This window comes from Lathyrus oleraceus, chromosome 6 (assembly GCF_024323335.1).
Source record: "Lathyrus oleraceus cultivar Zhongwan6 chromosome 6, CAAS_Psat_ZW6_1.0, whole genome shotgun sequence".
NCBI lineage: Eukaryota > Viridiplantae > Streptophyta > Magnoliopsida > Fabales > Fabaceae > Lathyrus > Lathyrus oleraceus.
This window is the reverse complement of record NC_066584.1, coordinates 113,826,304-113,845,921: the sequence shown is the minus strand read 5'-3', so window position 1 is coordinate 113,845,921 and position 19,618 is coordinate 113,826,304. Positions and strand designations below refer to the sequence as shown.

The following is a 19,618-nucleotide window of genomic DNA, read 5'->3' as shown; positions in this document are numbered from 1 at the left end:
ACCAAACATCTCAGATATCTCTAACTTAAGTTTCACAGCACAATCCAAAGATATAAAAGAATGAGTCGCACCTGTGTCAATAATAGCTACAAGAGGAAAGCCATTAATATAACACGTACCTCGGATCAAACGATCATCTGCAGAAGTCTCAGAACCCGATAAAGCAAAAACCTTGCCTCCTGACTGATTCTCTTTCTTCGGCTTAGGACACTGTGGACTGATATGACCCACCTCTCCACAGTTGAAACAAGTCACATTCTTCGACCGGCACTCTACAGCCAAATGACCACCCTTTCCACACTTGAAACACTTCATCTCAGCACTGGTACACTCATGAACACGATGTCCAGCCCGACCACATCGGTAACACTTAACAGGAGCACTAGAGTCTCCCCCACTAGGCCTTTTCATCCCACTCTGCCTCTGAAAACCTTTGCCAGCTGTATACGGTTTTCCACGATCAATCTGATTCTTGCCTTTCCTATCAACCCTCTGCTGATAGCTCTCAGCTCTGGCCTTGGAATCCTGTTCAAAAATCCTGCAACAGTCAACCAGATCAGAAAACACTCTAATCCGCTGATATCCAATAGCCTGTTTGATCTCGGGACGCAACCCGTTCTCAAACTTCACACACTTCGAAAATTCCCCAGCAGCCTCAGCATATGGAGTATAATACTTCGACAGCTCTGTGAACTTAGCAGCATACTCAGTAACAGTCCGGTTACCCTGCTTCAATTCCAAGAACTCTATCTCTTTCTTCCCTCTGACATCCTCTGGAAAATACTTCCTCAGAAATCTCTCCCTGAACACAGCCCAAGTGATCTCAGCATTCCCAGCAGATTCCAACTCAGTGCGGGTAGCAACCCACCAATCATCAGCTTCCTCTGACAGCATATGTGTACCGAACCTGACCTTCTGGTTATCAGCACACTCAGTTACTCTGAAGATCCTCTCAATCTCCTTCAACCACTTCTGAGCACCATCTGGGTCATATGCCCCCTTGAACATTGGAGGATTGTTCTTCTGGAACTCACTCAACTGACGAGCAGCTCCCATTCCCACAACATTCGGATTTCCTCCAAGTACTCCAGCTAGCATACCCAGAGCCTCAGCAATCGCAGCATCATCTCTACCTCTTCCAGCCATCTCTATTCTGAAAACCCAAACAAGCTAAACAATAAGTACTGATAGGGTTACACAACACCTATCCCGTACAGGGGAAATAGAATAGTTACGACTCGACACGACCGACTATGCTCTGATACCACTAATGTAACACCCTTCTAAATACCCCAAAATATTAATTTAAAATAATAACATATAATAATCAGAGTAATTATGCCCCGAAGGGTGTCACACGATCATCAAACAATAACCATCAAATATGTCCTGTCATGCTCATTTATTTAATTCAAAACATAAAGTATCTGCATAATACGCAGCGGATAGACATCAATTCAATTATTCCAAACATGTAACATATTACATGCAAAATGGTTCACAACCAATCAATAAGATATTCAAACGTCCCATCCCGATGTTACATCTATCAGAGCATGACCCACTTAGGAGACTACACTAGACTCCAAGCATTTGCTTCTACTCAACTCACTGCTCGTTTCCTGAAAAATAGTTGTAAGGGTGAGTTCCTCAATCAATATAATAAGCATTATACAACATTATGTAATGTTAAGTAAATAACGCATCAAATCACCCTAACCAGACTACACACTCCATAACGGCAGTATCAACGCAAACATTATACTCAACAATAATATATATCATATGTATAGTCTCAAACCATATTCAACACCAACAACACAACACAACGATTTACTCACTAATTCCTCACAATGGGAATTAGCTACAGCCCCACAGGCTATGCCATGCATTCATTATGCAATGAGACTCCCTGAAATGCGGTACCAACTCTTCTTGAACATATAGTCCAAGCTCACCGATCCCTCCGGATACGGCTACTGAGCTCACTAGTCCCACTCATTGAGACCTAATGACTCACTCACTAATTCCTCACCATGGGAATTAGCTACAGCCCCAAAGGCTAGACTATGCACACTACTCATCTAGTATGCAAACATCAACAACAATTCACAACTCACTAATTCCTCACTATGGGAATTAGCTACAGCCCCAGAGGCTAGACAACGCATGCTAATCACCTAGCAATGCAACATCATCAACAACTCAAGAATAGACATATGCTCACACTCTAAGCCATAGAACAGTCTATTCACAAATGCATACATAACTGATACATTCACAGCATCATTCATATCATCACACACCATCAACACATGTATTAACACATTTTATCACAAAAGCATATCATCTCATGCCACATAATCAAACACAGTATTAGCACTCTCTACTAATACCTACACTACTCAAAACAACGGGAATTGATCCCTATCACATCATCCCTCAGCTAAGTTACATCACTCAGCCTAAACAACCAAAAACTGCACAACAACAGCACAAAAATTCACCAATATCCACCTCTGCACAGCACAGTTCGCGCCGCGCAGCAGGGTTCGCGCCGCGAACGGTGCGTCACAGAACCCTTCTGGAATTTGCCAGTTCGCGCCGCGAACTGGGCTTCGCGCCGCGAATCGCGCGCTAGCAGAACCCTCTGCTACAGAACCCAGATTTCAGATCTACAATGGTTTTTCCCTATTACGAAACCTATCCGATCCAACCTTCTACAGTCCAATGTACACCAATTAACCGTCCATATTCTCAACACAATTCATATCTTATTTGATTTCACAAAATCTAACACGGTTACATCAAATTCCTACGAATTTCCTCTCGATTCTACCCCAATTTCGTTCATCCAAAAAGGTTCACAATTCATCATAATCATCCAATTCAGAGGTAATTTAAAGGTCTATCACTACCCATGACATATTATCATATAATACCCGTTAATCAACGATAAACCCCCCTTACCTGAGTTAATCCGGCAAATTCTGCAGCTTCAAGCTCTTCCTCTTCTCTTGCTCTGCCTTTTGCCCTTTCTCTCTTTCAGCCGCTTCTCTTTTCCTTTTCACGTGAAAACCCTTTTTCCAAAAATTGGGACTTTTTATTATTCCAACTTATATATTCCAATAAATAATTATTCCAATAATTATTATTCCAAAATAATAATAATAATAATAATAATCCAGTTATTTAATTAAATTAATAAATAGATTATTAACTTAATTTAAATGATTATTATATTATTATCGGGGTGTTACACTGCCCCTGGAACCCCCGGCTAACTCTGCGTAGTGTGATCAGTCGCCGAAATTTAATTTAGTTTATTTAATTAACAGAATTTAAATTAATAATAATAATTTGTTTATTATTGTTGTCTTGTGGTGATCGGTTATGGCCTTAGTTTTCCTTTATTTTGTTTTGGGATTTTAAAATACGACCTGCGTGTCGTGCCTCTCTTTTAATCTCTTAATGTAACTTCTTTTCTCATATCACCCCCTCGTATGTAAAACGAGTTTCTTTTATGTAATGTAATGTTATGAAGAAAGAGAAGAATACAATATCAAAGGAGGACAACCTTGAAGATCTTGCTTGGAGAAGCTTAAATCGTTATTAGGTTAGCTTAGGTTCTCTCATTGGCTTGGGAGAACAATTGCGCTAGGGATCATAACTGTTTCATTTTATATGTATATTGATGCATGTGAATGTATGTTGTTGCATGTGAGAGATGATTTATATGATAAATAAGCTGGTGAGATCAGAATAATTGCAAATTCCCTCAAGTTAAATATTAAGTTTATGCTTTCTAAGTTTTAGCACTCATCAATACTAATATCGAATAATGTAGGTTTCGCCTACGCAAGGTGCATGTTCTATATTAGTAAGGTGCGATGGGATGATTGTAATATCCAATTATTAAAACAATGGTTCAAACTTAACTAAACAAATTATAATAAGATTATATACATTTAGAAGCAAGAGTTGGAAGTGATCCATGTGATGGATTGGAATAAGGAGTTATTCACCCAACTAAAATATTCGAGAGTTGTATTAGATACAATTTGAACGAGTTCTTACCTAAATAACCTAGTTTTGTGTAATCCTCCTACGCGGACTTAAAACAAAGTGAAATGCGGATCTCGACCCACTAGAAAATCTTCCAACGGGATTTTCCGAATCAAATGGCGAGGGTCATTTATTTTGAGTAAAATAGTGAGAGCATATTTAATTAAAGGCCTAATTAAATATGTTATTGATACTTATATTTTCATTAATTTCATGTAGATTACCATGACAACAAACACCTCTAACAACATTTTGCGATCAATCTTTGACAAGGAAAAATTGTCTGGGACAAATTTTCTAGATTGGCACCGAAGTCTGAGGATTGTCCTCAAACATGATAGAAAGTTGTATGTCTTGGAGAAACCTGTTCCTGAAGAGGAATCTCCTAGTTCTGCACCTAAGGCAGAAAGAGATGCTTATAAGAAGCATGTCGATGATGCCAATGAAACTGCTTGCCTCATGCTAGCTACCATGAACTCAGAGTTGCAAAAGCAACATGAGAACATGGCAGCGTTCGATATGATTGAACACCTGAAGATGCTCTATCAAGAGCAGGCAAGGCATGAAAGGTTTGAAGTTTCAAAAGCCCTTTTTCAAGGCAAGATAGCTGAGGGAGCCCCTGTAGGTCCCCATGTGCTCAAGATGATTGGGTATATGGAGAACCTTGAGAGGTTGGGTTTTCCCCTCGGAAAGGAACTTGCGACTGATTTGATCTTGCAATCGTTTCTAGATAGATTCAGTAAATTTGTCCTTAGTTACAATATGAATGATATGGACAAATCTATTCCTGAACTGCTAAGAAGAATCTGAAGTCAAAAGGGAAGTCCATTCTAATGATCAAAAATGGAAAGAGACAGAATAAAAGACCCACCAAGCATGGTGATAAAGGGAAAGGCAAGGAAGTTGCCAAACCCAAACCCATTGATCTTTCTTTGAAGCCTAGTGGAAGCATAACAAAGGAAGGCACCTGCTTCCATTGCGGTAAGACCGGACACTGGAAGAGAAACTGCCCAAAGTACCTGGAAGATAAGAAGAATGGAGTAGAGACTTCAACTTCAGCTATTTTTGTTATTGAAATTAATTTATCTACTTCTACATCATGGGTATTAGATACTGGATGCGGTTCTCACATTTGTACCAATGTGTAGAGGCTAAAAAGGAGTAGAGATTTGGCAAAAGGTGAAGTTGACCTACAAGTTGGAAATGGAGCAAAGGTTGCTGCTTTAGCCGTAAGAACTTATGTATTGACTTTAACTAGTGGCTTAATAATTCAGTTAGAGAACTATTATTATGTACCTGCGATTAGCAGGAATATTATTTCTGTTTCTTGTTTGGACAAGTTTGGTTTTTCATTTATAATAAAGAACAATTGTTGCTCCATTTATTTGAATGATATATTCTATGCTACTGCACAAATGAACAATGGAATATATGTCCTTGATCTTGAAATGCCTATTTATAACATTAATACTAAAAGGATGAAACCTAATGAGTTAAATCCAACTTACCTTTGGCATTGTCGGTTAGGTCACATAAATGAGAAACGCATTTCCAAACTCCATAAAGATGGACTCTTGGACTCTTTTGATTATGAATCATATGAGATATGCAAATCTTGTTTAATTGGAAATATGACAAAGTCGACATTCACAGGAAAAGGTGAAAGAGCTAATGATCTTTTAACCCTCATACATACTGATGTATGTGGACCACTAAACATACCAGTCAGAGGAGGTTTTTAGTACTTCATCATATTTACTGATGATTTTAGTAGATATGGTTATGTGTATTTAATGAAACACAAATCAGAGTCCTTTGAAAAGTTCAAGGAATTCAAGAATGAAGTACAAAACTAACTAAGTAAGAATATTAAAACTCTTCGATCAGATCGAGGTGGTGAGTATTTAAGCCTAGAGTTTGATGACCATCTGAAAGAGTGTGGGATCATATCCCAACTTACTCCTCTTGGAACACCCCAATAGAATAGTGTGTCTGAGAGAAGAAATCAAACCTTGTTATACATGGTCCGATTCATGTTGAGTCACACCGATCTTCCAAACTCCTTTTGGGGACATGCACTATTGACAACAACTTACACACTTAACCGTGTCCCATCCAAAAAGGTTGAGAAGACACGATATGAGATATGGAGTGGTAAGAAACCACATATGTCTTACATGAAGATTTGGGGTTGTGAAGTTTATATGAAACGAAAAAATTTCGACTAAGCTTGAGCCCAAATCTGACAAATGCTTATTTGTGGGATATCCTAAAGAAACAAGAGGGTATTACTTCTACAATCCTTTTGAGGGCAAAGTGTTTGTCGCTTGAACTAGAGTTTTCCTAGAAAAGGATTTTATTTCCAAAGGAATCAGTGAGAGGAAAGTAGAGCTTGAAGAAATTCAAGAATCACAAAGCATTTATACACCTATGAAGGAATTAGAGCAGGAAACACAAGTAGTTGTGGAAGAGCAACCTGCTCAAGTAGAACAAAACCAACTCAGGTCAAGCAGGATACGTCACCTACCTGAGAGATATGGATATCTCATAACTGATCAAGGTGATGTATTACTTATGGATCAAGATGAGCCTGTGACCTACCAAGAGGCCATAACTGGTCCCAAGTTTGAGAAGTGGCTACAAGCCATGAAATCTGAAATGGATTCCATGTACACAAACCAGGTTTGGACCTTGGTAGAGCCTCCTGTAGGAGTAAACCCTATAAGATGCAAGTGGGTCTTCAAAAAGAAGACTGTCATGAATGGTAAGGTACATAGCTATAAGGCAAGGCTGGTTGCAAAAGGTTATAAACAAATTCATGGGGTTGACTATGATGAAACCTTTTCACCAGTTGCAATGCTTAAATCTGTTCGAAATTTACTTGCTATCGCTGCATATCATGATTACGAAATATGGAAGATGGATGTTAAAACTGCTTTCCTTAATGGGAATCTTCTTGAGGATGTGTACATGACATAGCCTGAAGGATTTGACATACCAGAAGAAGCCCAAAAGATATGTAAGTTACAAAGATCAATCTATGGATTGAAGCAAACTTCCAGAAGATGGAATCTTTGTTTTTATGAAATAATAAAACAATATGGATTCATCAAGAATGAAGATGAGCCTTGTGTCTACAAGAAGGTTAGTGGGAGCATGACTGTCTTCCTGGTATTATATGTAGATGACATATTACTCATTGGAAACGATGTCCCTACCCTATAACAAGTAAAGTCTTGGTTGGGGAAATGCTTTTTAATGAAGGACCTAGGTGAAGCAGCCAATATATTAGGAATCAGGATTTATAGAGATAGATCACAAAAACTGCTTGGCCTAAGTCAGAGTACATACATAGACAAAGTGCTGAGACGCTTTAATATGCATGATTCCAAGAAAGGATTCATACCTATGCAACATGGTCTGTGTCTATCAAAAACACAATCCCCTTCAACTAAGGAAGAAAGGGATCACATGAATAAGATTCCATATGCATCTGCAATAGGATCTATCATGTATGCCATGTTATGTACTCGACCAGATGTCTCGTATGCTTTAAGTGCAACGAGTAGGTACAAATTTGATCCCGGTGATGCTCATTGGGTAGCTGTCAAGAATATCCTTAAGTATTTGAGAAGGAATAAAGACTCATTCTTGATATATGAAGGTCAGGAAGAGCTTGCTGTAATTGGATACACCGATGCTAGCTTCCAGACAGATAAGGATGACTTTAGATCGCAATCTGATTATGTATTTTGCTTAAACGGTGGCGCTGTGAGCTGGAAAAGTTCAAAGCAAGATACAGTGGTTGATTCTACAACCGAGGCCGAGTATATTGATGCCTCAAGTGTAGCAAAGGAAGTTGTTTGGATCAAAAAGTTCATTAGTGAACTTGGAATAGTTCTTAGCATTATGGATCCCATTGATCTCTATTGTGATAGCAATGGTGCTATCGCACAAGCTAAGGAGCCTAGATCTCACCAATGATCGAAACACATATTTAGGCGTTATCACCTCATTCGAGAGATAATAGATAGAGGATATGTGAAAATATGCAGAGTACCTACACTTGACAATATTGCTGACCCACTAACAAAGCCTCTTGCACATTATTTATACATAATAGTCTTAATGGATACATATTTTGGTACTTGTATCGAATTATTTATTAATAATTAAAGGCTTTTTATTTATTATGTTTGTTTAATAAAGTCCCTAGAATAGCTAGTCTGTTTAATGTATCAAGTGTGACTTAATCATGAGATCTCATTAAACATAAGGACACTATTCTTAAAGTATCCGTAGCCGAGCTTTGTTTTAAAGTGAAATAACATTGAAGCATTAAGACTATTATGTATATAGACTGATGATCACATCTCATGGATCATGGATAAGGAGTTATCAAGTCTTAAACATAGGTATGAATATTAAGAGTAATATTTATAAGGGATTGACCCGCTATGAGAATACTATATAGAATGTTATGCAAAGTGTCATAAGTTATTCTCATGGTGATAGTGGTGTATACCACCCTTCGACCTGAAACCACTATGGACCCTAGATGTAGAGTCGAGTGCCTTATTGCTGATCAAACATTGTCCGTAACTGGATGACCATAAAGACAGTTGATGGGTACTCTACGAAGCATGCTGAGGGACATAAGTGACCTAGATGGAATTTGTCCATCCCGCGTAACAGGATAAATGTCTAAGGGTTATTGAACTGGACAAGGATGACATGGTCTATGTCTTGTGTTCAATATAGACATAAGGGCAAAAGGGTAATTGTACACATAAGTATTATCACAAAAGGATTTATCAGATCACATGAAATTTTCGCATCCTGGGTAGCACTGATGTATTGCTAGATACCACTCACTATTTATTATGTTAAATATGTGATTCAATATAATTGCCAATACCGTGAAAACCTACAGGGTCACACACAAAAGGACGGTTTGATGAGAGATAAAGTAAATAAGGAACACCGTAAGGTACAGTACACTTAAGTGAATTGTAGGACATCGTAAGGTATGATGCACTTAAGTAGAATACGAAATATGGTAAGGTACCACGCGCTTAAGTGATTTTGGTATATCATAAGATATGGGCCACATACACTTAAGTGGGCTTTTTAGCTTACAGCCCACACAAGTGGTTCTATAAATAGAACCCCTGTGCAGAAGCGTTTGTGCAGTGGAAATTTCGTTTCTTTCTTTCTCTCTCTCTCTCTCTCTCACTCAAAGCCTTCATTCGTAGCAGTTAGCACTGAGATTGAAGGAGTCCGTTCATGTGGACTGAGTAGAGGCGTTGTTACCATTCAACGTTCGTGATCACTCCTTAGATTTGCATTAAAGGTTTCAGTATCCACAAGAGGTAACGATTCTATCACTAAAGGAGAAAATGTTTCTTTTCCCCTGCATTTTGGATCACAATTCTCCTTCAGGGAGAGAGTGTTGTGATTGGACTAGAGATTGTCCAATAAACCACCGAGAAGATCAAAGTGATCCAAGATAAGATGAAAGCTTCACAAATTCGTAAGAATAGTTATCATGATAAGAGAAGGAAATCACTTGATTTCCAAGAGGGGGACCACATGTTCTCGAGAGTTACTTTGGTAACTAGTCTTGGTCAAGCTTTGAAGTATCGAAAGCTCATTTTGCGTTCCATTAGTTTGTACTAGATTTTGCATAGGATAGGAGAAATGACATATCATATTGCTTTACTGTCGTTGCTTTCTAATCTTCATGATGTGTTCCATGTGTCTCAATTGGGGAGATACATTGTGTATTCGTCTCATGTGACCTAAGTGGATGACATGCATGTGAGGGATAACCTGATTGTTTAGGCATCACCCATGCAGATAGAGGACCAAGAGGTTAAATAGTTGCATGGTAAAGAAATTACCTTGGTGAAGGTAGCTTCAGGAGGACCAACTGGTGGAAACTTGACTTAGGAGCTTGAGAGCCAGATAAAGGAATCGTATCCAAATCTATTTACTTAAGATAATCTTTTAGGGCGAAAATTCTTTAAGTGGAAGAGAGTTATAATACCATAATTTTTGAGTTATTAATTTAATTATTATGTGGAATAATTGAAGTAATTTGGGGGACGAGGGTGTGTGGCATTGAGGTGGAGATGTAGAGAGTAAGTAAAGGTTAGTGGAGTTTGTTTAGAATAATTGGAATTTATTTTAATAATTAAATTAATACTATTTTAGTGGGTTTATTTAATTAAAAATAAGATTTAAAGAGTTTGGGTTCAATTTGTAAATTAAGATAAATAGAGGGGATGAAGGAGTAACAATAATTGTTAGTAAGAGAGAGAATTATAATTATAACTAGATTACCCTAATTATATAAGGTTGATAGATAACCCAGGTTGAGGGGATTTTTATCAGTACGTGAAAAGAGGATTAGAGACACAAAGAAGATAGAAGGTTAAAGCTTTGGAGAGAGGGGAAGAACACTCAAAGACCGAAATTTTTCTATTGTTGTTGAGAAAACCAAGTAAGGGGAAAGAATTGATTAATGAGAATATGCTTGAGGGGTAGAATGGAGGAGTTCTTAACCTTCATTAGGATTATTTGAGTTTTAATGAAATTCTGATCTTATGATAATTGAATTGATGTTGTGCAGTAATTGATGTTAAATTCGTGCACTATGATATGTATACAATTATGTTTTTGAGTAGTGGATGAAAATTCACCATTGTTGTTATTTTAAATCTTTTAGGATAAACATGATATTATGGAATTACGTGATTAAATGTGTCAAAACTGTTGAATTAATCTATTTTGGATGTGTTATAACATGTATGTGTTGTTTTGGGTCGAATCCGTATGACTCGGATTAGGAAATTGGAGTTTTGCAGTGAACTTCATTAGCAAAAACGACTTCTGCAAATCAAAGGGCGCTGACGCACGTCACTACCATGACGAGTAACCCGTCATGTTTCCTAGGCTTGTCTTTCAAGCCAATCGTCAGTAGGAATGATGTTCTGGGTTTTGGGGTTGGTGACAGGCGTCACTGCTGTGACGGGTAACCCGTCATGGGTCTGCAGTGAGCATATATGCTTACGTTGATGATATTAATTGGAAGATTTTGTTTTTTGACTTTTATAGATGTTTTGGCACTATTATGTTATATTAACTGTTGTTTTAGATGATGGTTGGTATAACTTAACAATTAAACATGAATTTAATCGAGTTTGTGAATTAATTGATGAATGATGGAAATATGTATACATGATGATGATGTTGTGATTAATTCTGTGATTTGTGACGATGATATGTTGTTGTATGAGCATGATTAAGTTGTTAAATTGTGAATTATTGTTGTGAATGATAGTTCGGGAGGGGAACTATTATCGTTGGTCAATGCATGTTTTGTTTATTGTCGGAGGGGAATTTAAACATTATGTTGCTATTGCAATGATGTGTTGTGACATGCATTTATTATGTCATTGTTGTTGATGAAAGAGGTAAGTTACAATCTGAGCAGGGTGGACTGAAGACTTGTCCCGAATCTGAGCAAGGTGGATTCAGGGTTTGAGTTGGGTGAACTCGGTTCCTGAGTGAAGCAATTAATGATGATATAATACCATACGAATATGAGTCTAATTGAATTTGAGAGTCCCATTTCATAACTAAATGATGAATATGTGATTGTTGTGTAAGTTGATGGATTAGGTGTGAGAACGGTGTTGTTTGATGTTGATGTGAATTAATTTGTTGATGTGAATTTTCACCCCCTTTGCTTTGATGTTGTCCACCATGGACATCTTGTAGATACTCAAGAGTAGAGTTGTTGTTGCGACTAGGAGATAGATCTTGGAGTTATTTTCATCAGTTATAGCTTTTATTATTAGTCATCATACTCTGATTCTGTAACACTAGGGGGCGAATGATGTTTCGTTTATTATGTTTGTTGTTGATGTGCTTATTTTCTCTAAGTTTAACAAATGTTATGTTGAGATGTTTTTGAAGTTGTTGAGAGTTGAATATTGAATTTATATTTTTTGAGTTATTTTGTGGAATATGAGTCTTTACAAGACAAAAGTTGAAGCTAAATGTTTTATTACAATGATTTATATGATTATGCGGCAATGGTACCCTAAGTGAAGGTGAGCATGCGATGACAAGTGTTGTATGTTGCTTATATTTTTGCTGTGTATTTTCTAAATGTCTATGCCCTGTTGGAGGTTTGTCGTTGGTGACACCTTAAATTGCTGAGTAGTTCTTTATTTATAAAATTCAGGGTTTAGGGTGTTACACATTGATTCTTTCTCTTATTTTAAGAACAACTTATTGAGAGTTAATCCATGTTAGATTGCATATATTTCCTTTTTGTTACACATTATTCTTGTGTAATTTGTTGTTGTTTAAGGGAAACCAGAAACGGAGAGTTCATCAATCTTGTAGGGATTTAAGCTTGATTAATCTCATGGTGACTATCAAGATCCAAGACCCATTTTATCCAGAAACTTGAGATAGAATTTGCGTGTGTTCCTCATTCACCACCATTTAATCACTTGTTGTTATATTGTGAATTTGTGTGTGTGTGTGTATGTGTACGTATGTGTGCGTGTGTGTATGTGTGTGTATGCGCGCACGCGCATGTGTGATATATATATATATATATATATATATATATATATATATATATATATATATATATATATATATATATAGAGAGAGAGAGAGAGAGAGAGAGAGAGAGAGAGAGAGAGAGATTCTTTTAGCATTGTTCATCATCTTCAACCTTAGTCCTTATCCATTGTTGTGGACCTTTATCTCTTAAGATTGAGTGTTTGAGGGAGACTAGTGGTACATTAGGGTATCTAATATTTTTGTGTTAATTTTTATTTTTGTAACAAGTACAAAAATCATTTATTGAATGCAGTTTGGATATTGACTTATTCATCAAGAAGAGAGTTTCAATATACTCGATTAAAGACTTTGGCGAGGTCGAGTACAAACTGTTCGTAAGACGGACTTGGAAGTTGTCTAACTTTGGTGAGGTTGTGTAAAGAATGTTCATAGACAAAGTTATGAGTTGTCCAATTAACTCTTAGCTAATGGCAATCGCTCAGACAAGAAATCAGTGGGATCAAGGTTGATTGCCACATACGAAGACTTGGAGAAGGTTATTATGGATAACAAGGTTATTAGATCAAGATGATTGAAGATCTTATTTTTGCCTGCAGTTTGAGTATCTGCATCAACAAAAGAAATTATCGTGTAATATTTTGTTGTAACAAAATGCATGTATCAAACTTATCAAATAATGGAAGATCATGATTATTTCCCGATGGTTTTAACACCATTGAAGAGTGGAGTAGACAAAACGAGGAAAATGTCAAACCACTATATATCTCTGTGTACCCTTCTCATTTCCCTTATCTCTTTTAATCTTTTGCACTCATTACTATAACTATTGTATTATTACATTATTACATCGTTTGTATGTTACTTAAGTTAAATCTTGCTTATACTGATTTATTGTGTAAGCTTAGATCTGCGATGCTTAAAAAATATTGAATCATCACAAATTCAATTATGTCTTGAATGAATTTTTACGTAAAGTGTTTTTAAATCGCTTTGTTAAAAGTGACTTTGGTTATCTTGTAATTGACTTGCATTAGATAGAATCATCTCTTTAGTGATGTCTTATAATGCTTCCAAGCTCTCTTAGTGTTATATTTTGCTTTAGCATATTTTAAAATATTTGATTTTGTTTTATGGGACCTAAAATGTTTTTGAAATTGTCTACTTGAGGAAAGATCTATTTCAACCCCTTTCTAGACCTGTATGTGTCCATATTCTCACCTAACATCCCTGATTTCTATTCTTCCAATTATGGAATGAATTATTTTCATGTGAATAGCTATCACATATATTTATAGGGGGTTGTGTAGGCATTTTTGCCCAACGAGGTAATTAGCTCTCCCAGTGAGCTTGCTTTTCTTTATTAGTAAGTGATGTCTAACTAATCCAAGTGGGATCAGGCTGCCTTATTTCACCCAATGACTCTCTCTCTCTCTGTGTGTGTGTGTGTGTGTGTGTGTGTGCCCAGTGAGCAAACCATTTATTCACCGTGAAGTTACTTAGACAAATGGTCTTGAAACCGCCATGTTTCTCCCATCGAGTTTGTCATATAACCCAACAATCTACCTTGATTCTCCATAAAGTAACTAGGCCTGAAAGTCATCAGAAAGGATGCCTTGTTTTTGTCATGTCTTTGTTGAGCGAGTCTATGCTTCGCCCAACTAATTCTCTGTTACTTAACTTCTATATTTTGTGATTTTTTTGGGTGTTTTCACCTGCACTCATAAATAACATAGTTAAAATGTTCATACAAATGTTATATCTCTTTTATATGATAGTTTGAGGATTTTTTGTGTGATTTCTTGTGTTTTAAGTTAATAAGTTCTAACATGGAACAATTATTATTATCACTTATCCCCTTCAAACTTTTATTGGGAGAGGAGGATCATCTTCATCTTGACCTTAAATCTGGGCAAGCTTCTCGCCTGATTCCTTAAAATCTTTTTGGGCCTTTTCAAGGGACGCCTTTAACTTCACCTCAGAATGTTGTGACTCGTCACTTTCCTCAATAACCATCTTCAAGGACTCTTGCTTCTGAGTCAGCACCTCCCTTGTACTATACAAATTTGCCTTCATCTCATCGACAAACATGTTACCTAATCATAATTACTAAAGAGCACACGCTCCAACATCAAGCCTCTAATAAAATGGCTCTCCACCATATTCAATAAGTATCGGGTCGCCATTTTACTCCCGACCTTAAAACCATTGGGGAAGTCTTCAGCAAAAGGGAGGTGAACACTGACATAACCCTTTCCATATTAACACTTATCCCATAAGCACAATCGGATCACACCTTCAGGTTGGCCTTGACGAGCCTCTGTGTGAATGTTTGACCCACCATGGTCGTCACCCTCCACCTCATCCTTCACGATAATAATTTTGATAATCATGGCTCCATAATAATCACTATTTTCGAAAAAATGAAGGTTGAAGAAAGAGAGGAAGGGATTATACAGTTTATGAAGAAGACAAAAACTGGAGAAATGTTGAACGCAATTTGACCTGTTAGAAACAAAGACTTTCGAATAACATAAATGTTAATGAGTCGAGGGCTTCCTTTTATAAAGGTAGAAAACCTAGGTCACGTAAGCTATGATTGGCTTCTGTTAGGTACACATCAATAATTACATAATGAACTGTCACATGTCTCATGTCCTGATACATGTTTGTGAACCAAAGGTCTTTTGAGGAGAATCAATCATTAGGAAAATTTAATGTTATGTGTGCTTTCGTAGATGACGCTTGAGGGAATCACCCTGTTTCTTTTGAGGGATTCTCCCATAGGTGATAATTAAGGGACTCACCATATGGTTCACTTGAGGGGCTCTCTTATACTTCACTACAGAAAATTCGCAAAGCTTCGGGATGGCAATGCACTAGAATTAAATCACTTAGTCCTTTTTCAAGCCCTCATGCTTGAGGGATCGTGACCTGAATAAGGAATCACCCGTGAAAAAGTACACTTTTGGTAAAGCCCAACTAGGGACAGAAAATGGGCTAGTCACACCATGGAAGTTTGGGGCCCCAAAGTGGCGTGGTCGCCCGAATGGGAGTGGCTAGTTGCCTGACGAGATTTGAGTCTCCCACCCACAATCTACCTCGTTTATCACACGTGGATATAATAGTAGAAATATATCAAGGAGGGGGAAATCATCTCCCTACGATCTATGGAGAAAGAGCTCTCTAAGCCCCCACATTTTTTATAATGGAGTTATGGGATCCGTTCTTGGCTAAGGTCACGGGTCTCTGTAAAACCCCCAAACCTCCAATGTTATATATTGAGGCAAATACAAAGAGAAACAAAATAGAGGATCTCTCACAATCATTACGTGAGTAGGTCCTCATTCTCTAACTATTGTATTTTTACCTAGTACAAATATGAATAATGTCTATAAAAAAAGTGATATTACGAAGAAGATATGAATAACATTTATAAATAATGATAACTTTATGAGAATCAAACACATTATTATACAAATATTCTATTTTTTCCATAATAATTGATCTTTCATTAGCTATGATGAAAACGTTCTAAGACCAACTCCAACGGTTGGTTCTTCACCTTGGAACTCCAGCCTGGCAATGAAAAGGCAACATTTTTCAATTTTATGCTGGATGAAGTTTGACAGCATGTCAAACGTTTTAAAGGCAAGCAACCGTTGGTTGATTAAAATAATAATATAATGAAAAGTTAATTAAATAAAATAATAATAAAATTCAAAATAAATGCTAATGAAAATTAAATGTTAAATTCCTGCAACGGCTCTTTTGCAGCTGTTGCTCCCAACGGCTACTTTTTTTTTTATTTTTATATATTTTAGTTAATTATAAATAAACCAATATGAAAAATTGTACATACAAATTTTTTCTCACACTTCTATTTTCTCTCACAATTTTATCATTTTACTCTTCATTTGTAAAATTTTGTCTTACAATTTCATCCTTTTACTTCAAATTACAATTGTTTAGGCCAAATGGATCCTAATCATTTTCATCATCAACAAGCTTTTTTCAATTACATGCAAAATTATCAAAATCCTAAACCTCAAAATTCTCAAATTCCACCGGTGCCAACAAACCCCGCCATATTTCTTCCGTCACCAAACAATCCAAATATGTATCCTATATCTCAAATGAATTCTAATAGTATGGAACTCTCTACTCAAGTTCCACCATTTTCTACTCAAGTCCCACCATTTTTTACTCATGTTGGTACTGAAAAAGAAGAAAGGGTTGTCGTTAAGAAAAGATCTCGAGAGCAATTTACAAGGGAAGATGATATACTACTTATCCAATCATGGCTCAATATTTCAAAGGATCCAATTGTGGGAGTTGATCAAAAGGCTGAGAGTTTTTGGTTAAGAATTGCTGCTAGTTATAACCAATATCGTGGGCAATTGCGGGAAAAGTTGGGGGGACAGTTAAAATGTCGATGGCATAGAATAAATGGCATGGATCAAAAATTTGTTGGGTGTTACAAAATTGCTCTTAAAGGAAAGAAAAGTGGGACATCCGAGACCGATGTCATGGCAGATGCACATGCTATTTTTGCTCAGGATCAAGGTACAACATTCAATCTTGAGTATGCATGGAGATTGTTAAAAGATGAAGCTAAATGGCGCATCGTCGAAGAATCGATTGGAAGTTCTGCAAAAATAACAAAGACTTATGCTAGTGGGGCATCATCGGAGAACCCAGATACAACTTCAAGTTATGAGTTTAACTCATCATCACCAATGGAGCGTCCAATGGGACAAAAAGCAGCAAAAAGGAAGGGTAAGGCATCAGAAATTCCAAATGCAACACAAGATGCAAAGAATAAAAGAGCAATAACAATGGACAGACTTGCGCAAGCTAAGGAGGACGAGCTAGAATTAAGGGTAGTGCAAATGATGATGAAAGACACTTCTACTATGAACGATAGTCAACGAGATATTCATGAAAAATATTGTAATAAGATGAAAAAAAAATATGGAATGTAGTTAGTATCACTTATGTAAAATGGTCATTAGTACCACTTTAATTTATCAACACCTATGTAAAATGGTCATTAGTACCACTTTAATTTATCAACACCTATGTAAAATGGTCATTAGTACCACTTTAATTTAAACTAGCCGTTATTCAAACTACCACTTTAATTTAAACTAGCTGTTATTCAAACTAGTCGTTATTCAAACTAGCCGTTATTCAAACCATTATATATACTACCACTTATGTCATTGTTCTCTCATTCTCATCTTATTCTTCTCATTTTTCTCTCATTCTTTACTCACTAAATGGATTCAGACAATTCAGATAATTACGATCAAGAATTTTGGGAGTTGGTTGAAGAAGAATTTATGGACGACAGTGATGAAGAACAACAACTTCAGAATGAACGTCGATCTGGAAGTTCCTCTAGGCCAAAGAGAAGAACAACGGTAGATCGAGGTCGTGAAGAAGGGCACAATCGATTATTCAATTACTACTTCTCGGAAAACCCAGTATACACAGATGTTCAATTCCGAAGAAGGTTCAGAATGCATAGGCATGTATTTCTTCGGATTGTAGATGCCCTTGGAGATCATGATGAATATTTCCAAATGAGGGTCGATGCAACTGGTAAAATGGGTCTTTCACCATTGCAGAAATGTACATCTTCTATTCGTATGCTGGCGTATGGGTCTCCTGCTGACCTTGTAGACGAATATGTTTGAATCGGTGAAAGCACTTCAATTGAGTGCTTAGAAAGATTTGTTAAGGGTGTCAATGTTGTATTTGGCGCTGAGTATTTGAGAAAGCCTAACAACACTGATGTTGAACATCTTTTACAAATGGGGGAGTCACGTGGCTTTCCAGGTATGTTGGGTTCCATCGATTGTATGCATTGGGTATGGAAAAATTGTCCTGTTGCATGGAAAGGACAATTTTGTCGAGGTGATCATGGTAAGCCCACAATCATGCTTGAAGCAGTGACATCACAAGACTTATGGATTTGGCATGCTTTTTTTGGTATTGCAGGTTCAAACAATGACATTAATGTGCTAAACCAATCCAACGTGTTTAACGATATTTTGGAAGGACGTGCTCCCAATGTACAATATACAATCAATGGGACACCATATAATATGGGGTATTATTTAGCAGATGGTATATATCCCGAATGGGCTACATTTGTCAAGACTATTTCAATGCCACAGGGAGAAAAGAAAAAATTATTTGCTCAACATCAAGAATCGGCTAGAAAAGATGTGGAGCGAGCATTTAGAGTGCTTCAATCTCGATTTGCAATTATACGTGGCCCAGCGCGTGCTTGGCACATGGACACTCTCAAGCATACCATATATGTCTGCATCATATTGCACAACATGATTGTGGAAGACGAACGACATACATATGGAGGTAATTTTGATTACTCTTATGATAATGTGGATATCAATAACTCAACAACTGAAACATTTAGCGGTCCTCATCCGAATCTTGCAACAAGACTACAAAGAAGAGCAAGTATTCAAGAAAAACAAGTTCATCGTAAACTTCAAGGAGATCTAGTCGAATATATTTGGGAACGTTTTGGACATGAAGATGATGAAATTTAAGTTTGATTAATTATGTGATTTTATTTATTTTTATTGTTTTTAATTATATATCATGTATTTGAGATTAATTTTAATTATCATTTTAAATTATAAGTTTAATTTAAATTTTCTTTATTTTATATCAAATTTAATTTAAAACACTAAAATTATAATTAATATAAAATTTAATATGAATAAAATATTAATATATAAAATAAAGTTGTGAGATCCAATTTGAGTTCTTCAGAGTTGTACCATTAGAGTGAAAAAGTAGTTGAGTTGCTTCAAGCTGACGTGGCTTAATAGGTCCCACAAAAAATCCAAAAATGGGTTCACAGTTGGAGATGCTCTAAGAAATACGAATCAGAAATGGATGAATGTAGTCA

The 19,618-nt window shown here is 36.7% G+C and overlaps 1 protein-coding gene and 1 pseudogene across 1 annotated transcript; both read left to right on the top strand.

Moving 5' to 3' along the window:
• Positions 1 to 16,646: 16,646 nt before the first annotated feature.
• LOC127094304 (glutathione S-transferase T3-like) lies at positions 16,647 to 17,654 on the top strand. The gene has a single exon (XM_051033157.1). It carries the CDS (start codon positions 16,647 to 16,649, stop codon positions 17,652 to 17,654), a length of 1,008 nt encoding a protein of 335 aa, XP_050889114.1.
• Positions 17,655 to 17,929: 275 nt separating this feature from the next.
• Positions 17,930 to 19,253, top strand: LOC127094303 (uncharacterized; annotated as a pseudogene).
• Positions 19,254 to 19,618: the final 365 nt, after the last annotated feature.

Excerpts from the sequence above, each read along its gene's own strand:
- LOC127094304 (XM_051033157.1), top strand. The coding sequence starts at position 16,647 with ATGGATCCTAATCATTTTCATCATCAACAAGCTTTTTTCAATTACATG.